The following is a 27,086-nucleotide window of genomic DNA, read 5'->3' as shown; positions in this document are numbered from 1 at the left end:
GCCAGAAATGGCACACGCAGGAGTCACTGCACCGCAAGTGCCTTGGGCCTTCCTCACCGGGAGCTCTGCAGTGCGCTGGGCTCTCACAGCGACACATGCGCTCCCGGAGCTGAGCCCCTGGCGCCGCTCTTCCGAGCCCCCCGTCCAGGGAGAGGGGCGTAGAGGTAGCCCCCACACTGACCACGTTGCCATGATCAACTGTAATCCTCTGACGTCTTAGTACTAATGACGATGGAGATTAGTAATAAAACTAAAACCAAAACTAGTACTAGTACTAATGAACGCTCATCAATTTAGAATGCCTAGCGCATCATTCTCAAAGCCGGAGGGGCAAGGGGCTTCGAGGGGAGCGGAGCAAGTGGGAGCCCAGCTGGGGTGAGGACGTGTGTGTGTGTGTGTGTGTGTGTGTGTGTGGGTTTAGGGGGTGGGTTCCGAGGGAAGGCCGAGGGGGGAGGAAGGGAGGAGGGGGGAGGGTTTCAGGGCAGGGAGGGGGGCGCCGGGGTGCAGTGACGGGAACCAATGAGCTGCCAACTCGCGCGTCTCCGGCGTGACTGCCGACATTGACGTGGAGGACACGTCAAATTGATCCCCGCACTCCGCAGCCTCCCGGTCAGACGAATTTCTCCTAATCGGATGAAGTTCACCCTAGGCCTGGGGTCGCGGGCGTGGAGAGTGTCCTGGGAGCGGGCGGCGGCGGCGGCGGCGGCGGGCCCGGGGGCGGGCGGCGGCGCGCTCGGCAGCGGCGCACGGCGCTCTCCCAGCCCGCGGCCCGGCCGCCGCGGCTCTCGGCTCGCGCGCGCCCTCCCTCTATGCCTCTCCCGCGGCGGCGGCGCCCGAGCTCTCCCGGACCGCGCCGGGCCCAGCCCCGGCCGCCTCGGCGCCAGGCAGCTGCCCGGCCCGCGCGCCATGGGTAAGGGGCAGGCGGCAAGCAGGGCGCGGGCGGGCGGACGAGGCGGGTGTAGTCCCGGCGCCTCCCTTCCCTCGAGGCTGCTGGGAGACCGGGTCCCGGGTCCCCGACCAGCCGCGCTCTCCGCTCGCCCCCGGTCCGGGGTGGGGGGAGGTTCGGCGTGTCGCGGGAAGGGATGTCCCAAGCAGACGCATCAGAAGTCGCGAAAGGGCACGGAGGGCCGAAGCGCGCAGCGCCCCCCTCTGCGGTCCCTGCGCCCCTGCCGACTCCCGGGGCCGGACTCGGTCAGTTTGCTCTGATGCTCAGGACCCGCCGGTCACCTTCGGAGGCGCCCTGGTGCGGCCCCCGTCCCCGCGCGGCCACCCTCGGCTAACCTGCCCGTGTTCTCTCCTTTCCGCTCACTCTTGTCCGGCGCGTCCGCAGAGCAGACGTACGGCGAGGTGAACCAGCTGGGCGGCGTGTTCGTCAACGGCCGCCCCCTGCCCAACGCCATCCGCCTGCGCATCGTGGAGCTGGCGCAGCTGGGCATCCGACCCTGTGACATCAGCCGGCAGCTTCGCGTGTCCCACGGCTGCGTGAGCAAGATCCTGGCGCGCTACAACGAGACGGGCTCCATTCTGCCCGGGGCCATCGGGGGCAGCAAACCCCGCGTCACTACCCCCAACGTGGTCAAGCACATCCGGGACTACAAGCAGGGCGACCCCGGCATCTTTGCCTGGGAGATCCGCGACCGGCTGCTGGCCGACGGCGTCTGCGACAAGTACAACGTGCCCTCCGTGAGCTCCATCAGCCGCATCCTGCGCAACAAGATCGGCAGCCTGGCGCAGCCCGGGCCCTACGAGGCAAGCAAGCAGCCGCCGCCGCAGCCCGCGCTGCCCTACAACCACATCTACCAGTACCCCTACCCCAGCCCCGTGTCCCCCACGGCCGCCAAGATGGGCAGCCACCACGGGGTCCCGGGCACGGCCGGCCAAGTCAGCATCCCCCGTTCCTGGCCCTCGGCTCACTCGGTCAGCAACATCCTGGGCATCCGGACGTTCATGGAGCAAACAGGTCAGTCGTGCCTGCCTCTCTGGCCTTCCCGGAAGGGCTAGAGCCGAGGCGGGAGGGGATGAGGGGTCGCTCTGGCCGTCCTCCTCCAGTCGGCTTGGCTCAGGGGAGGGCTCCGGGCTGGCAGGGGAGGCTGAGGGTCCCGGGCCTTCTGTGGGAGTCCTCGGACATCTTGAACTTTTTATGACAAATATGGAAAATATTTCCCAAATGGAAGAGCAATCGCCGACCACAAATTCAGAGGCCTGAAATCGCGCTTTTTCATTCTTGCAAAAAGTATGCAAACCCCTATCGCCAGATCTAAGCCAAACAAACCGCAAAGTCAATTCTGCGACCCTTTCTTAAGGTCGAGATCTTTCGGGATCCCTCCCCCAAAAGGCTCTGCCCTTCCAGGCCCAAAGGCTCTTTGAGTAAAAGGCGACCAGGCTGGCTGGCTGGCTGCTCTGGTAGAGTGGCCTGGATCTCCAGCAGGCGGGGCGGCCTTGTGGATCCTGGAGATGAGATCTAGGGTGGCAGGCACCCGAAGCTGCAACCATCCTTAGGGTAAAAGCTCCTATGGATTTGCCCTTGGCCTGCAATTAGGACTCTCAGCAAGCCGGCAGGCACCCCTCTGGGTGCGGAGGGAGAAGATGGGAGAGGGGGGAAATTTTGGGCAGCCTCAGTGCTGGGTTTGGGAGCAGACTGCAGGGGCTGGACTGAGTCCCGGGTCTTTGCACACTGTTCCCGCGTCCCCCAGCCGGCCAGAGGATGGTGAGTCCTTCAGTGAGCTGACTCAGCAGGAAAGTAAGAGGCAAAATTCACCATAGCCCGAGAGAGAGGAGGAGCAGCAAGAAAGAAACTGACGGCTTAGCTCCAGTGGCAGCGGGGGCGCCTCCGGGCCGCACATTCGCTTTGCTTCTCCTCGAGGCTCAAACCCAGCCTGGGCGTCAGGCTCGGGCCAGAGCTTCGCACAGAGTGGCCCGGGGGCAGCCGGCTGAGAGGTGACCTCGCCGGGCCTGAGCCCACATCTGGAGCTTTCTCTCCGTCTCCTGAGCACACACCTGCGGGAGGAGCAGGCATGGGCCTGGGGTGCTCGGGCGGCTGGGTTGCCGCCTCTTCGGGGAGGCCCGGGGTGGCTCCAGAAGCAGTGCTGAGTAGAAACGGCTTCCAGCCCTCCAGACTCTTACTGAGACGTTGAGAAGCCCATATGATTCTGCTGAGCCTGCTGTGGATTGTAACTTTTAGGGCGCTGCCTCTGAACAGTGGAAAGGCCCTGGCTGCCGGAGACCTCCTGTTTTCGCGGGAAGCGGGTCAAGGGCTGGGAGGGGCGCAGAGTGGGCCCAGCCGACCTGCCCCTGCCACTTAGGGAGCGAAGGCGAAACCCGGGGCCGCCGCTCCGACGCCCCCGGCGTCAGCCGCTCAGGTGTTCAGAGGCGCCCGGGCCTCGCGTGCGCTGCGCCGATCCGGACGCTCCCGCTAATCGGCCCGCGTCCCGCAGGGGCCCTGGCGGGGAGCGAGGGCGCCGCCTACCCCCCGAAGATGGAGGACTGGGCTGGCGTGAACCGCACGGCCTTCCCCGCCGGCCCGGCCGTGAACGGGCTCGAGAAGCCGGCCTTGGAGGCGGACATTAAATACACTCAGGTAACGAGGGCGGGGACGCGGGCGTCCTGAGTCCGGGAGCGGAAGGGTTGGAGCGGGTAGGGAGAAAGAGGCGAGAGAGCCCCTCCGCCTCGGGGCAGGCGAGTTGGGCAGAGCTGGGGTCGGCGGCCCGGCCGCCAGCGGAGTCTCTCTCTCTCTCCTTTCTGGGGTGCGCTGGCTTTCCAAGGGGTCGGACTTGCCTTTCGCCAAGACACCTCTGCTAAAAAATAACCTGGGACCCGTTAACACAAAACTTCGAGGCTCCCTTTCTCTATATCTTGAGGGGTGAATTCCATGATCCCCTGCATGTTTTGTTAGTATTTCTAACAGTTTTGAGTGGAAATTACTTGGCTGAGTCCTTGCTGGGACAACAGAGGCCAGGCTTCCCGTGGGGGTGATTAGGGGGCCAGCGGGGGAAGTGCGACCCCCGCCCCCGCAGTCGTCTTCGCTGGAGAAGACGGCGGGGCTGCCCGCAGCTGCTCTGTTGCTCTCCCCGCAGTCGGCCTCGGGCCTCTCCGCAGTGGGCGGCTTCCTCCCGGCCTGCGCCTACCCGGCTTCCAACCAGCACGGCGTGTACGGCTCGCCGGCCGGCAGCTACCTCGCCCCGGGCCCGCCCTGGCCACCGGCGCAGGGCCCCCCGCTGGCGCCCCCCGGGGCCGGCGTCACCGTGCACGGCGGGGAGCTCGCCGCGGCCATGACCTTCAAGCATCCCAGCCGAGAAGGTGAGGGGCGCGGGCCGCAGGGGTTCAGATGAATGCCGGAGGATTAGGAAGGGTGCAAAGGGGAGAGACAGACAGGCAGACAGGCAGACAGAGGCTGGAGTGTGTACCAGCATAGATTCTTCCTCTGGGTTACACTTGAAGCTGTAACGTCTTGGAGCAGATTAATTTCTAACAGGTGTATGCTGTGTCCCTAGAAAGGCAGGCAGAGGTTGAGAGAGGCCCCAGGACCGACCCCCAACTTGTGTGGAGAAAGAGACCCCTCTCTGGGTCTCATGTTTCTGTGCATAGAAGGGTCTAGAAGGCACCCTCCAGGATCACTTCCTGTGGCCTGTGGAGTTGCACTTTCCGTGGAGAACCCGCTGTGGCACCTGAACCCCGCAGCAGGGGCGCCTCTCACACACTGCCCATCTGTTTCTTCCACCTCCAAATCCATCCTTCCTTCCTTCCTTCCTCCCTCCCTTCCTCTTTCTTTTGTTTTTTATGCCAGGCCCTGTTCTCCCCTGCATTCATCTTCTTAAACACATCCTCTGGGAAAGGAGAGAGCATTTCAACCCTGTGTTTCTAAGCCTAGACTCTTCTGAGCTTGGGGCAGTGGCTGGGGTCCTTCTTTGTGTAGGAAGTGTGGCTGGGAGCCCTGCTGCCTCCTCCTCCCTGCATCTACTCTTGGATAAGCCACCTAACAAATCTGAGGAATTTCACTGACAGCCAACAGTGTGAGAGGCATCTTCTGACACTGACCTTTGGGTTCTGGTTTTTCCTATGGCTTGGGAAAAGCGCACCTGCCTTTGAGTCCACACTTTCCTCACTGGTGAGAGGAGTGGCTAGATTTGCCAATTTTGAACCTGCCTGCACTGAGGTTCTGAGCACCAGAAAGTTGCAAATTCAACTACCCTACAGTGGGAAGGAGTCAGCCCGGGGGCCCAGCCTCTTTCGCTGCAGAGGCTGGGAACAGCCTGGGGGGTGTTCTGGATTACCAAAAGATCTTTACTAGCTGATCGACCTCACACCGGCCAAGGCAGAAGTAGGGGCATGCAGCGGTGGGTGCACGGGGGCAGGAGGGGCTGCTTCTTTGGTGATGCCCAGGCAAAAAGCTTTATTTATAAATTTTCACAGTTTCATGGAGCCATAACAGTACGACTTATGTAGGGGGGGGGATTAAGATGCTTTCATTAACAGTCAAGTGGAGAAACAATTTATTTTCACCGTTTCCAGAGAACAAACATTCTGGGATATCAGTTTACAAACGTTTGAGAATTAGAACTCCTTGAAGCTTTAAACTTAAGTGTAGTAGGGAAATACCATGTGTTTATTTGCAGGAAAATCCAAGTAAAGGAAATTTTAAAAGTTGAGAATCAGAGCTCCTTTGAACTTCCCCTTTCAGGACAGATAAGGGGTCTGGGAGGGGGGAGTGTTTTGCTCAGAGCTTCATCCTTGCCCTCCTTGGCCTCCACTTGTTTTCTTGACACCTGTGGTTGTTGAATTAGAAATGGAAATGGAATTTACCAAATTACACTTATTATACTAAAATTGTTTAACTAAGCAGATTCATTTGATTTAGCAAAGTGTAGCCACAAACTTAAATGATTTTTCCACTGGGTTGATTCCAAAGCGAGGGAAGACTTGAAAGAAAGGACTCGCTGTCTTCAGAGCAAGAAGGTTCTTTCCTAGCAGAGCTACTGGGCCCGGGGCATGTTAGATACAATTATTAAATGTAGGTAACAGTCCAGAGGTAAACATGCAGTTCTGAGTTCTAAGCTAACTCTAGTTAGTTAGGGGGAGAGGGGGCTCATTGGTGGTTGATTTTCTTTAGAAGAGCCTTTCCTTTCAGAAATACAGAGCCACTGAATGACAATGGCATTCCTGCCCCTTTGACCATTATTTTTACTTCCTATTATGAAATACCCCACCTATTTCCAAAATCCGCAGCAATAATTAGCTACATTTGTTGTTAAATTAATAACCTAATTTCCCGATCCTGACAGTTCTTTAACGATCCAGGTAAAGGACCATCAAATAAATCAGGGCCATCGTTAAAAATGATTTCTCCAGCTGGCATACAAGCGTTTGTGTTTGGACAGGAAGATATAAATAATGAGAATTACATAGCTACTTGGGTTATGGATTTTTAATCTTCTACTCATTGGCAGAAAAACTGACTTCAAAGATCACCTCTGCTGTCCCAAGTGGTCTGTGAAAAATTACAAAGTAAAGTAATATGAATCACTGCCTTTAATTTTCTAATCTTTGCTGAAGAAATTATCTTCAGAGAAACCTATCCCATAAGACAACTTAATATCATTAATTGTGCACTTCGTAAGACTAGTTAGTAGGAGTAGCATTTATTGAATCTCTCCAGTAAGAAAATGATTTTTTTACTGAAAGCAATTTAATATTATGAATGCTCCATAAACGACAAATACTTCTGATCACCTAGCCATAAATGCACAATATACACATAACGTATATTTATGTGTATGTTTGTACACATACTTCAGTGTCTTCTAAATCAGGTTCAGATCAACATCAACTGTTATCCTAAGAGAAGCTTGCTCAAATGTCACTTTATGCGTTACAAGTGTTAACTGTATCTTGGTGAAGGATAGTGAGTCTGGGTTCCCTTTTCCCATCAGCGAAAGGAAACTTTAACTCTTGAGAAGTGAATGGGACAGTTCCACTTCATCTAAATGGAAGGTACTCATACTCCAGGAATCGGACACCTATCCAGGGCAGGGCCGTCGCCCTCGCCCGCCCCTCCCAGACAGCGGACAGACCCCACTGGACACCCCCTCCAGACAAGGGGTGCTTACAGTGTGTTTTCAGAAGCCTTCCAAAGCTCCCAGCTCTAAAATCCCTCCGAGCCGGGTCTGGGAAAGACTAAAGATTTAGAAATCAAACTGATAAGATGTTGCATACGCTCAAGGGAACATGCTTTTTATGTTTGCTAGATAACTGGCAGGTCGGTCCAGTCATCTCTGCTCCAGGTTAGTTCTTGAAGGATCCTAGAAGCCAGCTTTGCCAGGAGCTCTCGGGCACAGGCGTCGGCCTGAGAGCCTGCGGCCGCCAATCTCGGTCTCATTTGATGCAGTCCTGTGAGACCCCTTTCCAGACCCCCGCTGACACCCCTTCCCCACGCCCCACGGTCCCAGTGGCCCTGGAATCGCAGTCCCAGTATATACATGTATATTTTTAAAAGCTTGTCCTCATTTCTGCCCGTAAGATTGAATGAGGCTGTGGCAGTCCTAACCCTGGCCCAAGCCTGCAAGGCCCCCAGGAGGTCCCCACGTGCACAGACCCGGGTCCAGCAGGTGGGGAAGGAGAGGGGGTCCTATGGGGAGGGACTGGCGGGGCAGAGCTAACAGCGCAGCAGCCGGACGGCCCCTGTAGAGTGGAGTGGAATCTGCCTCTGGCCTCCTGGGTGTTTATGTTTCACAAAATTCATTTTCTCGCTTGTTTCTCAGGCAACTGGCCTTTGGTTGAGAAAGCTCCTCCCCAGCTCTTTTCTAAGCAGGCCCTCACCTCCAAGTGCGTGGACAGGGTGGAATGAAAAGGTCTGAAAACTTCATTGACTGAGCGGCCACAACTGTGTTTAGGAAAGAGAGCCGGGCGAGCGAGGGGGCTGTCCTGGAAAGGTCTTCAGCCCCTTCGCCATCTCTGGGAAACCAGATGTGCGCGCGCGTCCCTGGCGCAGAGGTGTCGCCCCGCTCGGCCGTGCGCTCGAGGCCCGGGCCAGGGCAGCTGCGGGAGGAAACCACGGGGAGCTGCCTCTCGCCCCACACTGAGGCGCTCCGAGCGCCCCCCTTTAGAGGAGGCGTTGGGAAGAAAAGAAAGTTGAAAATAGGCGCTTTTCGATATAAACAAGCTTGTACCGCCTGGTGCAGAAGCCGAAGCGGCTGAGCACTGGGAAAGGAAACACAGTTTGCCCAATCGTGGCGTCACTTTTCTGGCTTCCAGTAGCAAAACTTGGGCCCTTCCCAAACCTTATAGAGCAACGCACAGAATGCCGCCTGATCTGGCAAGACCACTGGCACTAAATCGGGAGGCCCACCGCCCCAGGACGTGCTGTGCCCACAGCGGTGAGAGCATTTGGATCCCCGGGCCGCGGGGGCAGAAGGGGGTCCGCCGCCCACTTAATGGGCATCTGCCGCTCCCCTCACCCCGTCCCTAGCCCTCCCCGAAGGGCGTTTTGGTGACCCATTTCCCCAGGCCCTTCGCAAGCCCTTCACTGCTTTGGGAACGGCGATCTGAGCGGCTGGCAGCCCCTCGGGCCGGTGCGCTGGCTGGGGTCTGGGGTGAGTCGGGGTTTGGGAGACGGGGTGCGCGGATTTCGGCATCCAGCTCCCTCCCGGAGATGTCTGGGATCTGAGCATCACCCGGCCCAGGGTCGCCCGGCTCTGCAGCGCCTCCCTGCGCCTGGCGCCTCCTTTACTGGACGGCGAGGGGCTAAGAGCATTGCGGGGGTGGGGTGGGGGCGGGGGTCTGCGGTGCGGAGAGTCTGCGGGACGGCCCTGCAAGGAGGGCCGCGGCCGAGGCTGGGCGGGTGAGTGGCGCCCGCAGGCCGGGGGAGGGTGGGCGCCCACGGGCGCGCGGGGCGCTGGGGAACGCGGCTCCTCCTTCCCGCCCCGAGTGTGGGAGCAGCCCGCGCTCTCGGGGCCCCGGGCCTGCCACTCGGCGCCGCGCCCGGCAGTGACCCGCTGCCCTGTGCTTCCTCCCGCAGTGGCCGACCGGAAGCCGCCCAGCCCCGGCAGCAAGGCCCCCGACGGCCTCGGGAGCTTACACGGACTGCCCATCCCGGCCTCGACCTCCTAGGGCCGCGCGTCGCTGAGCCCGAGCCCGAGGGCGGCGGCGGGGCGGCGGGCGCGGCGGGGCGCAGACCCGGAGGACCCGCCGCCGAGGTGCCCGAGCCGTCAGCCCGGCCTCGCCCAGCCCGGCTCCCAGCCGCTGCGCATCCTCTGTCGGCCGGGGTTTCGGCTTCTCTGAACTTTGGCTTCAGACTGTTGCATCCTCGTCGCGACCTTTGCTCCGACGCGGCCTCGCCCTGCAGGCCGCCAGCATCTCTTCCTTCTCCCTGGGCAGTTTCGCACCGCCCCTCCCTCGGTTTCCCTTCCCCTCTCTCCCTCTTTCCCGCTCCCCCTCCGCTTCCTTTCTTCCTCCCCGCCCGCCCTCCTTCCTACCCATCCTTTCCTTCCCCACCTTCGCCCTCTGCATTTTCCCCTCCTCTGTCTCCGCTCCTTCCCTCCCTCCGTCTCCCCATCTACGTGGGCTCCCGCTCCTGTGGTCCAGCTCCGTCCACTCCCTTGTCTCCCTAGGCCTTTACAGTCAGGATTCTGCCTGTCTTCTTTCCTTCTGGCACCTGTCCCCACCCCCTTCCGGAGAGCCCCAGACCCATCCTGCCCTCCTCTCTGCAGCCTCCACCCTTCTGGGCTCCCCAGGCTAACAGCGGGGGCTCCAACCTGGGGCATGGACAGTGAAGCCACAGCTTTCCCCCATATTTTTATAATAATGAACCTGAACAAAACCTGGATGAACTGCCCCCCTCCCCAGATGATGTCTGGAAATACCCTCGTCTGGATGGTTTCTCAGTGCCCAGTGGTTGGGTTTCTCTTTGCTTCCCCTGAGATGATGTTAGACTGGGGCAGGAGTCGGGGGCACGGGGGCCACTGGTATTTTCTGTAGTTAGAAAGTCATGCGTGCCTGGAGGTGCCCCATCTCACCCTCCACACCCAACAGGAGGGAATCCGGCATATGGTAGACGCATCAGCACTGGTTTTGGTATTCAGGGGTCAGCACATTTGTTAATTTAAACCACAAACTGCTTCCGGGTACAAAGGTGCAATCTGGCTTCTGGTTTGCAAGGGGATAGGGGTCGGAAAAAACCCAAAAAGTGTCTTCCAGAGCGGGCACAGGCTCTGTTACCTGCTTCCAAGTTCAGGCGCGCTGGTGGCAGGACCCTGGACATAAAACTGCAATTTCTGTAGTCATAGAAATGTCACTGGTGAGAGCCTTACATCACCTGTTAAACATGGCTGCCTTTGAATAAAGGAGAGCATCGAAAGTGCGCTTCGTGAGGGTGGGCCAGTCTGTCTAGCCTGGACTGCTGTGTCGGTGTCTCCCACCCCCTGGAGCCCCGCATTTCCAGCAGGAACACTGGTTAGAGGGGTTGTTTTTACTGGTTTACTCATTAGCACTGGCAGCACCGGCTGGGCAGGAGGTGGTGGAGGCCGTGAGATGGGAGGGCCACTTTCAGGGACCCGCCCCTGGAAACTCCAGGTCAGCCCTGGGGAACTGAGACAAGGAGACAACGCGGAAACCATCCCAAAGTGAAGTCATTTCTTAGAGGGAAAAAATGGGCAGGGGGCAGCGAGGAGCAGTGGAGGACGTTCTCAGAACCTTTTTAACAATCTGAAAGCTAAAGAAAATGATCACAGGCTACAGGGCGGCCCAGGGGTTCCTCACTGCAAAGGCGTCTCTGGCTAATGGGTTTTGTTTTTCCGCCCTGTGTTTGGCTTTCTGAACCTGACAGAAGAGAGTTCTGAATGGATGGTTTTGCTTGTGAGCGGGGCTGCCTGCTCGGACGCGTGCAAGACACCTGTGGCGAAATTGTTTGCATTACTTCTCACGGCAGTAGTTTCTGCTGAAGGTAGTCAACAAAACTAAAAAAGAATGTCTACTTTTCTCATACAGCAACTTTTCTCCCCGAGTCTTCAAAGTCTCTTGCCTATAAAAAAAATTCTATTTTATAGACAGGAAAATCAAGGCCTAGAGCTTTGGTTTATTTCTCTGGACCACATACAGCAAGCTGTGGATCACAGGGCTTGGACATGGAATCTGTGTGACACCATCTTAGCAGAGAGCAGGACCGGGGCTTGGACTTCGAGCCTGGGGCCCTCAGCCTGTGGCACTGGCCTTTCCTGCAGGGAGGCTGCTCAGAAGAATATTAGCACTGAAGTGTGAAAAAGAAGCATGTTCTCAAGTCCTCGTCCTCTCAGCCTGTCTTAGCTGAGTTCATCTACACCACGGGATTCTCACGCATCCATCTTCGGTGCCCAGAGGACTGGCTGGCTTGGACCAGGAAGAAGGCGCCTTGCCTTTGCAGAAGAAGTGAGAAGACTGTCTCTGGTTGCTGCTATCCTTTTTCCTCTGCCGCTCGCTCCCCACCCTGCCTCTGGGCTGGCCAGGATTGGGGTGAGAAGCGCTGGAAAGTGCAGCCCAGGAAGGATGCAGGTGCCTAGGCTGTAAATTCCCCTGCAAAGGGAGGGAGGCGCTTTCCAGAGCTGTCCTCTGCGGTTCACCACACAGTGCGGCTGGAGGAGGGTCTTCCAGGGTTCACTGGGCCCCAGAGGAGCATTCACGGGGCCAGCTTGCTTTGCCACGCCCTGGGGGATGTGCAGGGCTCTCCTTCCTCCCTTGAGGCTGCGGGCCCTGGAATGTCTCAGCAAGCGCAGGGGGAGCCCTGGCTCCCCTGGGTGAGGCAGAGGCCTGTGACCTTGCCGAGCCTTGGTGTCCTGTCTGTGAAACAGCCCCTCCTGTGCGTGGCCCTGTGGTGGCTGGCTGGCTGGAGGTGCTGCACATCTCCGGAGATGATGATTTTTTTGCCATTAACCAGGGACAGGGGAGCCATTTTTAGGGTTGATGGAAGGACCCAGAATTGAAACACTTTTCAAAAGATCCCATTAAATATTGCATCGTTGATCTCCATGCATAGGGCTTGGTGTGTGTGCCAGGGACTCACCATGTTGGGTGGAATAATTTAAGTCATTTCCCAGAGACAGTTTGCACTAGCTCCTGCCTTATTATTTTTTAATTTAAAAATAAGGTTTTTTTTAAATATAGAGAAGTCCCCACAATAAAATAAACAGAAACTGACACAGAGTCACTCAAATAACACTTTGATTTGTTGACAGAATTAAAGATATATATACACACACACACACACATATATATATATATATGCACATATATACACATCACTTAAAATTCTAGCAGCACAGAAACATTGAAATGCAAAGTGAAAGTTCCTTCCCATCCTCATCTCTGAACTTACAGGTGAACATTGGTCCAGTCTTTTAGGAAATTCCAGGAAAAAAGAATTGCGGACAGTGGAACTCTGGAGTCTGTGCTGTCTAAGGGCGTGCTCCAGAGTCTTGCTGGGTTCGCACAGGCGGGGTCTGCGATCCGAGGTTTGCATCCACTGTATTCACTTTATCCTCTCGAAGGGATACATAGCAACAAGGGTTTACTAGAAACAGAGTATTTGTAAAGAGGGCTGGCTTCGTGCTTTCAATGGATACAGACAGGGTTTTGTTGCATCGTTGTCGGAGGAAGCACGTAGAGTGGGTTGTAAGAACTTCCCCTGGAAGGGTGGCTCTTCCTGGCAAGGAGGAAGCAGAGCCAACCACAGGGCAGGAGACAGAGGCACGAGGGACCCAGAGCATCATCCTTCCCGAAGGTGTCCTGGCTTGTCCTACAGAGCACGAAGGAGGATGCTCAAAGCTGTGAGGGCTGAGGAACGTGGTTTTCCTTTCCTCTGAAGGGAGTCCCTCTCTCTAGGTCAGGAAAGAGAGATAGAGGCAAAGGGTGGGGAAGACCCCTGTCTGAAGAAATACTGGCTGGGAATAAAATGTAAGCATTCAACCCTGGCGCAAGCATGCTTTTCACTTTTCCCAGATTCGCTTGAAACCCACGTGGCATCAATCCCCTGGCAGGTGGATCCCGCTTACTGACAACTGTGTTTCCCTGTTTGCTTGTTTCTTGACTCCTGTTCAGGATGATTGGGTTTATTTAATGGAGCGGGGCTCTGGGTTAGAGCCACTGTCGATTTCCCGGCATCAGTTTCTCTAGCTAGATTTACACTGGTCAGGGCTTCTTTTCAAAAGAAACTACCTGCTCCATGTGATGCTGGAAAACATGAATTTAGAACCTTGCCAAAATGTGCCCGAGGAACTCAGCTGGAAGGACCATGTGTCCGGACAGCCTGCGTAATAAGAACCATTTGACTGTCTCCTTTCCATGGGCGGGAGTTATGCACAAAATGCGATTTGGTCTTCACCTTGACCTTGCTGCTTGAACCGCAGCCTCACTCTCTGTGGCTGAGATATTTCTAGCCAAACTGTTGGATCTCAACTTTTAAAAAAATTCTTCTGTTTTGGGATTTTTTTTTAAAGGACCAAGCAACGAGGATTCACACTGTCTGCTTTTTCAAGGCAATAAAATGAAAACCACACATTTAGTAACAATCCAGCTTGGGAATTCTAAACACTTGGAACAATTATACTCAATTTAGTCTAGTCTCTTCTTTGGAGTTGAAACCAGTCAAAACCTCGGCTTCACTCAGAAGAGCTCCCCTCCAGGAGAGCAGCCTGTGATCCCCGCTGGAACACACATCTGCTTCTGGGCTGGCCAAATCCAAACGTGGAGCCCCAGTTATAGTTTTCATGGGTGATGGAATTTCAGCTGCATTACAATTTAACCACCTGCATTGCCTTTATTCTTTCTCTTCTTGAGAATGAAATGAGCTGATCAAGTGTTCCTCCAGCTATTAAATGACATTTCCATCCTGTAACATTTGATTTCCTTTTTCTCTAGTGAGATACATTGACAGGATGGATTATCCCCAGTGGCTTATATTGGCCACACCATTTTCACTGTGGGGGGTTCTCTCAGTCCCTGGGGGATGGGGTTTTAGCTTTATAAGATTTGATTGTACCCAAAACAAGAAATAATAGAACAAGAACTCTTTAACTAGATGGCTTTAATTTCACAACCAACCTCATGGATGAAAAATAGGAAGGAAATCTGAATGAACTGAAGGAAATTGATTTTTTAAAAAGAGAACCGAAAGCTTGTGAAACACACAAAAAAACAAACAGCTCCTTTGGCAGACAAGTTGTAACGCCGTTTGCCTGATCTAAGAAGCCACGGTATCATTCTGGCCACCAGGGGGAGCACACATTGTTCCACGAAGATAAAGACGGATACAAAGATAACACGAAATGTACGAAAAAGCCATCATTCTCTTGAAGTTACCTTGAACCTGCCCAGTTGTGAGCAACACCTGTTTACAGCAGCTGTGCTTTTCCTGTCGATGTTCTCATTATTCCTGTCATTTATAACCAGATGCTTTGATTCTGGAACAAACAGGACAGGGTGGGCACAGAGTAAAAAACAGATTTTCTAGGCTCATCCACCTGGGACTTATCAGATAAATGAGATGAGAACCAGGAGCACCTAAAAATAAGTTTCACTTCTAAACTGGACTGCAATAGATACATAGGTCCAATTCTTTGAATCTAGAACAAATATGAATTTTTTAAAAGCAACTTAGTCAAAACTGACATCTTCAGAAAATAAATTTCATCTATATTCGTGCAGTTTTGCTATTTTTGATTAATTTTGGTTTGAATCGTCCAAGTTTAAGCAGCACATCCACTTTTAGTGATCTTTTTGAAGTTCTTAATTATTTAAAATCATAATTCACGTTTAAGGGAAGGGCTGGTCTTTTACGGAGAGGTAGAAGAAGACCGTTCCTTCACTTTGCTGTTTACTTTAGGATAAAGTCCAGAAAGACGGGTTACAGGTGGGGTACAGAGGATTTCTTCCTTAGCTTTAGAAAGGGGAGGAGCGTCTCTGACAGCCTTTAACCTGGGCGTGCACCCAGGCTGCCAGCTGCGGACACCCTCGGCGGGATGTGATCTGGGAAGAGACGGGCTGCGTGGTTGGCACAATTGGCTGGGTTCAGAAACCGGTTTTACCACCTGGGAGCTGTGCCACTTTGTGAGGATTCAGTTAGAAAATAAAGAGTGGAAACTCGGTTTGGGTCACGGTCGGTTGTTCTTAGTGCCATTATTAGCGTTTCCTTCCTGTTGGTACGCTCCCCACCGCCAGTTTAGGGTGAATTCAATCGTGTCACAGCCCTGCAGACCCTATTTGCTGCTTGTCGGCTTTGTGGAAGATACAGGGACCCTCAAGACAACTAATGGCTAGTCTCTGGGTTTCCTGGGACTTCCTACAGCATCCGAGGGCACCGCTGCCGTCAGGAAGCAGTCAGAGCCACAGCCCTGGGACATCCACCAAGACCTTGAGGCTGCTCGCTGATTCTCTGGCTGGACCTGACTCTAGAACCTGGCCAGGCAGAGTCATGACCGCCCAGGGGCCATCAGGGCTGCGCTGAAGTCGATTTTGTGTGGCAAGTCCACCCACCTCAGAGTTATGTGGCCATGTTTCCTGTCCCGTCAGCAGCCTGGAAACTGGTGCACAGACACCCCGGCCCCCTCGGTTCTGCTCGGGGGCTAGAAGGCTGTTGCCTCTGCTGCCCATCTTAGCACCTGGGTTGTGGCTTCGCTGTGTCTTCCTGCTCTTTGCTGAGTAAATGAACTTTCAGACCCAGTGCCCCCATTCCTGACCCCCTCCCTCTGGCTGGCGGCTGCCAGGGACTTACAGAGATAGCACCAGAACCTTCACCTCTGTCCCTTCGGGGAGCGTTACACTGAAGACCCCTAGGGAGCTCCCGGGAGGCTCATGGGAGAGGACGTGACCCGTCCCCCTCAGGTGTCCATTCTGGAGTCCAAAGTGTGAGTGAAATCTTCATAGTGTGCTGACGTGTAATTAGAGGAAATCCGCAAATGCTCAAAGCCTTAAGAAAACACACACCAAATGTGTGTGACAAAATGACATTTAAAAAGTGCTGTAGGATGCAGTATGCTAGTGGCAGTCACATCCATCCATCCATCCGTCCATCCGCCCCTGCAGGTCCTCTTACCTAACAATGCTCTTTGCTCTAGAAGGTGACTGCAGGCTTATTCCGAACGTCTGCGGCCTTGGCAGTGACGTGTGTGAAAACGCATTCGAGTGGAATATGGCAGCTGTTTTCTGACTCGAATTTATTTGGAGGTTTTTTTCTCATAAGCCCGATGCTTTTTCCAAAGCAAACAAAGACATTAAAAGGTTTGTAAAAAAGACTCTGTCACACATTGTGAAGTGCAAAGTGTAAATGAATTTTTATAAGCATGTGGATTTCATTTCTCTTATAATATGCATGAATGTAAAAATTAAAAGAAAATGTGCTGGCGACAATGTGTTTTTAGTTCCCATTTAGACTTAAAAAATAATCAGAGGTGCCTGAAATATTAAAAACTGAGCGCACTCCTGTCTCCTCTGAAGTCGTTTGAACCATGGGATGATGCTTAAAAACTGCCCTCCCTGAAGAGTGGTTTTTTTTTTTAAGCTCTAGCATGGCACTTGGAATTTATATTTTTGTTTTTAGGCACATTCTGCAGTTGATGGCCAGACTCATTTCTTCCAGTACTACCTTACTATTGTGCTTTTAAGTTTGGGTAACAGCCTGCTCACATCTAATAGCTGACGCACCATGGTCCTGTTTACAGGGAGGCAGAAGAGCCCTGAGAGAGGGAAAAAATAGCAGAGAAAGCTGCGATCGGGCCCTCATGGTCACATGGGGTGGATTCTTTCAAGAATGCGAAATAACGTTTACGTCTGAGTCGGACTCAGAACCAAAGGTCTCCCAGCTCAGTCAAGAGCGGAGCCAGCACTGTCTTTTTAATTGTCGTGATGGCCTGGCCTTTGAGAATTACTCAGGTTGTACTAGGCTCCGCATCAGAAGACACTCTGGCTCAGGACTCTCAGCCCATAGGTCGGTGAGAACAAATCACACAGATGTGCTCTGCCCCGCAGGCTGCGCGCTCCGTGGTGTTATCTACTGCCGGGGCAGTGGTAAGTGTTGGTCCCGAAAGAGAGCGCCTTTGAAAGTTTAATACACATGAAAATCATACATGGTTGAGCGAACTTCCATCTGTTTTCATCAGTGTGGAGCCTTTCAACTCAGGAGTCCTTGGATAAAAATAAAATTCCCACATACCCTCATACATGTGAAGTGTTCTTGTTTCAAAGTAAGTATTACGGCTGAGAAAGCAAAAGAGACAGTATTGGGAGAAAACGTTCTCGTCTTGAAAGAGCCTTATTTTTTCATGGGACGCTCTGCTCTGGGTGGACACGTGAAGTCTCTGCTTGTCTCAGGCTTTTCCAGCAGAGGCAGAAGGACACACACCCATGACACCTCACCCGAAGACGGAGGTTAAGGCCAGGGAGCCGGAGGGCGGGCTGCCCATCTTATGTTACTCACTTCGCTCCCTCCACCCCACCTAGAGTAAAAGCCAATATTTATTATGTGCCTACTAGGTGCTATGCATGTTTTAAAATACTTTGTGAATATTTTCTAATTCAGTCCTCCCTCAGGGAGGTACTATTTCTGTTCTCACGGGCAGATGAAGAAATCGAGCAACAGAGAAGTCACGTGAATTCCCTGAGGTTATGTGACCAAGGGCGAGTCCTGAACTTGAGTCCATACACGCTTCCTCAGAGCCTGTGCTTAATCCTTGCAAAACCAGGAGAGTCTGATAATCTTCTCCATTCCCTGCCCAAGTGCAGAGTCTCTGCGCTTACCTTCTTGCCTGTTTCTGATGTCTGTATGATGTTACATTTGTACAGCCCCTGCCTTTGGGGTTGGCTCCAAGGCAGGGCCAGTTTATCATTTGTCCCTGACATTTGCAACATTACAGTACAGGTGTATCAGCTATCTGTTGCTGTGTAACAAACCATTCCAAAATGTAGTGGCTTAAAGCAACAACAATTTATTATTTGTCGTGATTCTGTGGTCTTGGCTGGTCTCCTCTGGGCTCACTCACACAGCTGCATTCTGCTGGAGGTTGGCTGGGCTGGAGGGTCCCACAGGGCTTCCCATGCATGGCTGGCGGAGGGTGCTGACTGTTGACAGGTCTCCTCAGGTCTGCTCTGCACCGCCTTTTCTCGGGTGGTAAGCCAGACCAGCCTCCCTACCCAGACGTCCCAGGGCAGCGGTCCCAGACGGCAAAAGTGGAAGCTGCACGGCCTCTCAAAGTCTCTCCCTGGAAGTTGAATAATATCACTTCCTTGGCCTTCTATTGGTCAAAGTGAGGCACCAGGCCAACTCAGATTCCAGAGGTGATGAAACAGTCTCCACTCCTTGACGTGAGAACAGCAAAGTGAACTTGCCAAGGGACCTGCCTGCCTGGGTGGGAGGAAAGTCTGGTCAACTTTTGCAATTCACCACAGTGGACACCATTTATATATATGTAATATATTAAACTGATTATCAACTTCTAAGTAATCATAGCAAAATATAACTTTTACAATATTATATCTACAATGTCATCTTCGATGACTTGGAAGTCCCTTTAGCATTTTCTTTCTGGATTCTTATTAAGAGCATTGATGATTATGGTTTAAAACAGACATGAGTTATGGAATTGGGGAGCACGCCTCGATTGTTAGCAGATTCGATCTGAGTGAGAAGAATGAAGACACTGAATAAATTAAAGAGAAAGAACAGCTTCTCCCCAGTTGTCTGCATGCTGGCGGGAACCTGGGAAGGATGAGCTGGTGCGGATGTTTGATGTTTTATTTTAACATTTCTATGTAGACGGGAAGCTGGAGAGCAGCAGGAGTCATATACTTATGACTGTGTATATATATACACACACCTCCTGATTGTGGCTTCAGTCGTGTACACAGTTAATTCTTGCTTTCAGACTCTGGGTCTGCAGGCGGCTGTGACAGCAGATGAGCAACTCGACCAGGTCATTGCAACTTTATTTCTGGAGGAATCAGAAGCAGAGTGCTCATCAAGTGCAAAAGCCCGATGGGGCGAAGGCTGGGCTTAAGGAAGCACCTGAAGCGTTGGCTGCATCCTCGAAGCCTGAACACTTGTGTTTTTGAGATGCATTTTGCTGAATCCTTAATGTTCTATGCAAGAATTTATTTTTTATTTTATTTAAAAAAATTTTTATTGAGGCCTGGCATCCAGCTCAGAAGAAGGAAAACAACCTTCTATTTATAGAGAGGAGGGAAAAAACCCTGTCTTGAGCTGAAAACAGCCTTGCCTCCCCCAGCCCTGAAATGTGGGCTTGTAAGTTGAGGTACGTTCAGGAACTCTGAGTCTCTACGAGCAGGAGGCCAGCTTTCAGGGCAGGGGCCCCCAGGGGAGCGTCCCCACGCCTTCCCAAATCCAGGTTTTCTCTTGTATTTGTTGGGGCGGACGCCTGGGGTCACCGCGGCCAAGAGCCAGGCTGAGGAGCCAGACCTGACTTCAGCCCCTGGTCGCTGCTAACAGACCGTGTTTCCTGGAGAGTGTATTCTGCCTTTCCCTAGGCGTCTGGTTCCTCATCTGTAAAATGGGCCTGCCCCCGGGGCTGCCACGAGGGTCACGTAAGCCTTCCCTGCAAATGTCCATAGCCCAGGGTCCTAGAGGATGACCCTTATTGGCAGTTATTGTTTAGTTCTGGAGCTGTGTCTCTGGGATCTCCGAAGATCACAGGCTGCAGATTTGTGAACGTCAGACCTCATACTTTCCATCCTGACAAAGTCATTTTCTCACACATTGTTAGAACAAGTAAGACTGCAACAGAGTTTCCCCAGTTTATAAAGGCAATTTCATATCGAGACAGTTACAAGTACCTTTTCCCTCTGAGGAGGAATTTCTCTATAGGATATGAAAAAACAGAAGGTGCAGAGGAAAAGACTGGGAGATTTGACTACCTCCAAATGAAAACATCAGCTTATTTAAAAGTGTTGCAAGTCGAATTCAAAGACAAAGACTACATTTGGGAAAACAGCAATCAGCAGGGGCGAGACGATCACTGCCCTGGAAAATAAACAGCTGGAAAGAACAGGATTTAGACGGCAAAGGCTGAGAGAACAGTGCGCCAAGCAAGCGGGACAAGAATCACACTTCAGCAGTAATGAGAGGGCGGCAGAACGAAGTCAGCGACCGCGTTTCCTTTGCTCACTGACTGTACAAAGATTCTCCTAAAATGTGGAAGGGCAAGAGAAACATGATACAAACGAACTTACCGACAAACTGGAAAGAGACTCACAGACACAGAACACAAACTGTGGTTACCAAAAGGGGAAGGGGAGGAGGGGAGGATAAAGTAGGAGTCTGGGACTTGCAGATACAAACTACTGTGTAGCAAACAGATAACAAGGGCCTACCGTACAGCCAGGGAACTACAATCAATATCTTGTAACACTGAAACATCTGGAAAAGAACCGGAAAAACAATGTATATGTGCATGTGTCACTGAGTCACTCTGCTGTGCACTTGAAACTAACACCGCATACGTCAACTGTACTGCAATTAGAAACAAGCAATCAAGCAAACAAACCAACCATGGAGGGGCCGGGGCAGGGGGCCTGGTGGCCAGAGGGAGAGGTGGGTGCTGCTGTTTCTGGAGTCCAGTCTGACAGTGTCACAGGGTGGGGTCCTCAGGACTTGGGCTCTGCTGGCTGTTAGCTCAGGGGAAGGCTGGTGGGTCCGCATCTGCAGGAGGGAGGGCAGGATGCAGGAAGGTGGGGGAGAGCTGGGCCGGGGAGCCTGGGCGAGAGCTCCGAGGATGGAGTGGCCCTCCAGGGCTGTCCCAACCACGGTGAGAGCCTCAGGATGGTGCACCCCTGAAGTGGGTCACTTGGGACAGGAGGGCAGGCCGCCCCCTGCAGCTGTCATCCCCTAAAGGCAGCGTGGGCCGCGTGCCTCGGCATTCCCTGCCGTGACGCTGTGAGCCTGCGTTCCAGCTCCCTCATGCCATCAGATGTGGACACAGAAGAGCTGCGAGGTCGAGGACCCTTGGGGGTGCCTTCCCGAGCTTCTCAAGGGCAAGGCTGGGGTTCAGTGGCTGTGGACGACCTCACGCTGGGGGCCGGGCCAAAGGAGCGCAAAACTGGGTGGGGACACGTCCATCCGTCCTTGGGCAGCAGCTGGTCCCCCTCCGTCTGCCCAGAGGCCGCCTGACTGCCCCCGGTTGAAAGTTCCCTGTTGGATTTCTTGCAGCTTTTCTAGGCTGACCCAAACATATCGGTTTACAGTCTACTTACATTTTTACAAAATAACTCTACGTATGTTTAGGCACAGATCTGGAAGTAGATAGAACATCAAAGCATTAGGAATGCCATCCTAAGGGATCGCCTAAGAGTTTTTTTTTAATTATTTGTATTTTGAAAAATTTCCAGAAAAGATCATTTTTGTTTATTAAGACAAAGTATATTTTTTTATTTCTACTAAAAGTGGCATAAGAGGGAATAAAGAAAAACAGCTAAAATAAGTATAAGATATTAAAAATGTGGGATGATGCCTTTAGGAATAAAATGAATGAAAATTTAGAATAAAAAAGGAGTTGAAAACCCAAGAAGCAGAGGTAGAATAAAGTGAACAGCAGGAGAATAAAGCAGAGCGGGCAGGAAAACGTGAGACAAGGAAAAGAAGGCATGTAGAGAGGGTGCTGAGAAAAAAGTGGAGTGATAACTTTATCAATAGCTTTTCTCCTGTGAAACAGGAAGTTACCTTAGAGGCTAAGGTTCATTGAAAAAAAAATTCAAAATGGGAAAAAAGTGACCCAAGAAATTTCTTACATCAGTGACAGTAATAACACTTTCATCAATGCTGGAATTTGAATATTTAAAAGTGAATTATAGATTTTATAAAAAAGAATAATCTTTTAGAATTTTTGTTAGAAAAATTCAAGGCAAAATGTTCCAGCCTTCCATTATTCAAATGTTTTCATCATCAGTGGGACTGAAGACAATAGCATTTTATTCATACCAGAGCAGAAAAACAATGGGACGGAAAATGCAATTTAAACCAGAAAATAAATAGCTGATCAGCTTAATTTTGTTAAGAAGACGGAGGGAGGAAACACCACCAGTGCGAATGGAAGTTGGAAATTCAGCTACGTTGAAAAACGTCCCGGCAAGCGGAGCCACTGGCTTTCAAGTGTGTTAAGTTGGAGAACTCCTTCTGTTTCCGTTTTCCCGCAAAGGGCACCTTCTGCAGCAGCCGGGCGTGCGCAGCAGGTCGTGAGGAAACGAGGCTGGTGTGGCTGGGGTGGCGCAGGGCACAGCCGTCAGTCTTCCAGTCTCCTCGGTCCTTTTCTCCCCTTCCCGCGTTCCCAGCCTAAAGCACAGACGTTAGGACTCATGTGATAACAGATCTGAGAGCCCTTGAGACCCCACGCCGGCCCCCCTCTCCAGTGGCCCCTTCCGGGTCGCATAGCTGAGCAAGTATTACATTTAAGCTTTCTCTGCCGGAAGTAAGCACCTCAGATCATGAAGAGTCTCGTTTATACCACGGAAAACAAACCTAAGACGCACCAATGTTGTCGTTTCCTTAGGAAGATTTAAGTTCCCAGCGGGAACGACCGCATTTGTTTGCTGAAACCTGCACGACGTGGGATAAATTGTGTCACCCAAAAAGGTAAGTTGAAATCTGACCTCCCGTTGCTCACGAGGGTGATCTTATTTGGAAACAGGGCCTTTGCAGGTGCAATCAAGTTAACACGAGGTCATTCGGGGGGTTGCAATTTAACACGACAAGTGACTGGTTTTCTTTTTATTGAAATATAGTTGATTTACAATGTTGTGCTAATTTCATGTATATCACAAAGCGATTCAGCCACATGTATGCGTGTATATTCTTTCTCATATTATTTCCTATTAGAGTTCATTACAAGATACTGAATGTGGTTCCCCGTGCTGTACGGTAGGACCTTCTTGTTTATTTGGTCTGTCCTCCTCAGACTTTCTCTCCACTTCTCAGGGGAGCAATCATGGAACGGAAACTTCCAGACTCTTTCTTGCTTCCTTTCCCCCTCAAAAAGGAGCTAATATGGCTGGTGATGGCTTGCTGTGTTTTTAGGTCCGCACTGTCCACTGACGAGGTTACTGGACCACAACAGCAAAAGCTAAACAAAACAAGAAAACAAAGCCCAGGCCCCCACCTTCACTTTCTACCTTGTGCTGCTTCCTTCATGAATTGGGAGACGGTGCCAGGCCCCCAGCTCCCACGCTCCGAGCATCCCAGGACAAGCCCACCTCTGCCTCGCACTCTTCTGAGAGCCTGTGCGGGAGACCTGACATCCTGGAGCTGATGGTGGAACCGCAGGGCGGGGGTGTCCCCAGGTCAGGGCAGCCTGGGGGCCCGTCGTGGCCTCCTATCTAACTAACTGCCACCCTCCTGTCCAACTGCTGCCAAATCTCCTGCTATATTTACTATTATCACTATTATTATTATTATTATTATTATTATTATTATTATTATTTTAATTGAAGTACAGTCAGTTACAATGTGTCAATTTCTGGTGTGCAGCACACTGTCCCAGTCGTGCATATACAGACATATATTTGTTTTCATATTCTTTTTTCATTAAAGGTTACAGCTATAAAACAATAGCTAATGATAATAATCATCAAAATAGATCCCCACCGGGCCACGCGCCATCCTCCGGGGAGTCACTTTGAGCCTAATCCTTCGCAGGAAGGACGCCTGTCCCGACTTTTCCAGGCATTCTGCGCCCGGAGGCGGGATGTGCTTTCCCTGGCACTCTGACAAGAGCAGGACGCGCTGCTAGTGTTTCTCAGCGTGCTGATGCATTTACTCAACATGGAATGTGTAAGGGCTGCGTCAACGTGCTGCGGTCGTCACAACCATGCTGCTTTTAAGCGTGTCGTTTTGGTGTTCTTGATTTCTAAAACAGAAGCCTCAGGTCAGTTAAGGAAATGGATATTCCAGGACGTTACAATCCTGAGGAGCAGTAAGAGAAAGAAGGCGGAAAAAAAAAAGAAACCGCTGAGGAAGCCGGGCTGGGCAATCTAAGAAAGCGCGTGTGAGCAGAAGCACCACATATAATGCTGAGTAGAATTCAAGCAGCCCCCAGAGCTCCTTGGAGAAAGGAGCCGCCTGAAATAGAAGTAAAAGAGACAGCTTCCCCACATTCCTCACATCCTTTTTCCGGTCTTGGCCACCAAATGCATACGGCTGTGGGTTCCTGTTCAACAAAAACTGTGTCCTGGGAGACCTCACAGTAGCTCCTCTGGGGGCGCTTGGGGCTGACCCACTGGGGTCTCCTAAGACCACCTCATTTTTCCATCAGCCCGCTGCCCGAGACTTCGGGGAGAGACAGCTCTGAGGCTTTGGAAGAGGAACTTCAAGACCCTTTCAGGTTGCATCTCTGTCAGACGGCCTCGCTCGGGGAGGGACTTGAGACATGCCTCCCCTTATCCGGGCCCCGCGTCTGCGGTCACGGCGATGGAGTTAGTCTCGGAAGCCTGGGCTGCGTCCCCCTGATTTGCATGGTAGATGGTTACATGAACTCTACCTCGGTGAGGCTAAGGGATTCTGAAGCTCTGCCCACAGACGGCACCTGCTCCCTGTTCGGAGCACGTGCGTCTGTCTTGGCCCTGAGTCCCCAGCCCCTGGACTCAGTTCTATTTGTCAAATGAAGGCACAAGCAATGCACCTACCAGCTCCAACCTGCCCTGACACAGGGGAGAGCGAAGAAGGTACAGCCCGAAGGCGTGAAGGGACAGGGGGCCACGTGTGTGCTTCTCCATGGGAGGTGGCCGCATCTGGTGGCAACACCGACTTGCCACTGCATCTGCAGACCTTCATACACACTCTGTGGTTGTTGGGTCTTTAATACCACTAGGCCCACGACATCCTCAAGCAGAAGAACTTGTTCTTCGGTCTCTGAATAACTGCCCTCCAAAGGGCAACCAAAAATCTGACAAAACATTCAGCAACAGTGTCTGGCCTCGTCTTTGGTGCCCCACTGAAAGCCAGGAAGCATCTGGGGGCAGCTGGCCCTTCTGAGATCCCAGAGGTGCCCCACTGACTCTCTGCTCCTGGTGCCCACCCCTTCTGTAGCCCTTCCCACCCCGAGTAGGGCTGACCCGTGTTGCCCACAGGATGCTGCGGAAGTGAAGGCACAGGCCTCCGAGGTCAGGTCCTAAAAGACACTGCGGCTCCTGCCTCGCTGCTCTCACGTCCCCTGCTCTGGGGGAAGTCTGCCGCCTCTTCGTGAGGACACTCAAGCAGCCCCACAGAGAAGTCCATCAGGTGAGGAACCGAGACCCCCGCGAGCGACCCGTTTCCTTCACTGTAGCAGGTGAGTGAGAATAGTACACGCCCCACAGGATTTGATGAGGAGCAGATGGAATGACACATGTCATGGCACAGGCTGCAGGTGCATGCCTTTTGCTGGTCACGTAACGCTCCTCGATACAGGCATATTACAGTCATTAATCACCTTCCTTCAGGTGGGCACAGGGCTTGTTTTCACATTTTGCTACAAATCACTTTTTTTTCTGAAGTATAGCCAGTTACAGTGTGTCAATTTCTGGGGTAGAGCAACATGTCTGGGTCACGCATATACATACATGTATTCATTTTCATATTCTTTTTCATTAAAGGTTATTGTAAGATATTGACTATAGTTCCCTGTGCAGTGCAGAAGAAATATTCTTGAATATGATTGTTCATGTGAAGGTCATGAAGTCTACTTTGTGACAAGTGCCCCCCTCCCCCTTTCTTTCCCCACGTGCCACCATCAAAAGCTGAAAAACGGGCGAGAGACCACACTGTTGTGTGTGAGACTGGGGGACCCTGTGGGGACGTCATTTCCACCCAGAGGGTTTGAGAAGGGGATGCTTTTGCCATGAAATGGAAAAAGGATGGTGACAGACACATCTCCTTAGAGTAGCCTCTGGCCCCACAGGAGAGGAAGACCTGTGGCTTCTGACAACATTAGCATCGGTATTTCTTTTAACACGTTCCCAGATAACTCCACCTTCATGGTCAGAATTTATCTCAGCTTTTCTGCAAATGCTTATCTCTCCTAGTAATCAGATTTCCTAAGGCTTTTTGGCCCCTTAGGGAATGCATCTGGTCCTGTGGTGAGGCTATCTAGGGTTTAACTAATCATGCTGAATGCTTTCCGCCATTCTTGTTCATGTTTGATCACTCTTTTATAACACACTAAATTAAACTAAAGGTGCTTGTTTCTGGGTTGTCTCTTTCACTTCCTTGGCTTGACTGTGTATTTTGCACCATAGCTGCAGTGATTGGATTTTTGTGCTTTTCTTGTGTTTTGATACATGATCCAAGGGCCCTTCCCCCCCACTTCTTTTTTTCATTCCAAAAGTTCTAGCTTTTCTTCTCAACTTCTTGATGAGAAAATAAAAGATGAAAAGATAGGTGTGAAGACAGGGTAGATCACACAGGCTCAGTCGAGGTGAAGCACGTGGTTTCCCTCTTGCTTGTCTTTCACCCCAAATTGGTGCTTTTCCTTCCTGCTTCCTCTGCTTTCCTTCTCTCTTCCTCTTTTCTTCACTGATGTTCCGGAGTTTGTATTTTCCACTGATTGATTTGCTGGCTTCCTGATGGGTCTTTTCTACATTTACCGTCTTTCATTTTGGAGTTATTGACAAATCCCTCAACTTTCTGTTTTCAGGATTTTAAAAAGTGAGGACTAGCAGAGATCAGCAAAGTGCACGCAGCACGCTGCCCTTACGCGTACGGTTCGGCCCATTCTAACTGCCGCCAAGGTCAAGAACCCGCGAGGCTCTCCCATTCTCTTCCAGGTCTATCATCTCCATCTGGAATCAACCACCACCCTGACTTCATCCCCGCATGTTGGGGCTGCCTGTCCTTCAACTTCGTGACGATGGAATCACACTGTTGGTCTTCTCGTGTCTGACTCCTTTTGCTCACCATTATGTGAGATTCATTCATGTTTCGTGGGTACCAGGAGTTTCTCGTTTTTGCTGTTGTGTAGTGTTAAAATGCAAAAAAAAAAAAAAGCACACTGTATTCACCAGAACAGGCATATTCTTAAACAACATTTTAGTAAGTCTTATTATGTAAAGAATGTCTCAGAATTAGAACAGAGGTCTTTGCATGGCATAAAGAGAGG

The 27,086-nt window shown here is 52.1% G+C and overlaps 1 protein-coding gene across 2 annotated transcripts; it reads left to right on the top strand.

Moving 5' to 3' along the window:
* The first annotated feature begins 633 nt into the window (after positions 1 to 633).
* PAX1 (paired box 1) lies at positions 634 to 9,184 on the top strand. 2 transcript variants are annotated; one of them, XM_072943543.1, is made up of 5 exons: positions 634 to 910; positions 1,331 to 1,960; positions 3,435 to 3,577; positions 4,074 to 4,295; positions 9,020 to 9,184. In XM_072943543.1, exons 1-5 carry the CDS (start codon positions 634 to 636, stop codon positions 9,116 to 9,118), a joined length of 1,371 nt encoding a protein of 456 aa, XP_072799644.1. In that variant the 3' UTR covers positions 9,119 to 9,184. The 2 variants fall into 2 exon arrangements, with proteins under 2 accessions (XP_072799644.1, XP_072799645.1); XM_072943544.1 differs by having other exon boundaries at positions 4,074 to 4,296; positions 9,011 to 9,184.
* Positions 9,185 to 27,086: the final 17,902 nt, after the last annotated feature.

The sequence above is a fragment of the Vicugna pacos genome, chromosome 19, assembly GCF_048564905.1.
Source record: "Vicugna pacos chromosome 19, VicPac4, whole genome shotgun sequence".
Classification (NCBI taxonomy): Eukaryota; Metazoa; Chordata; class Mammalia; order Artiodactyla; family Camelidae; genus Vicugna; species Vicugna pacos.
Note: the sequence above shows the minus strand (reverse complement) of the source record. Positions and strands in the feature narration are given on the sequence as shown.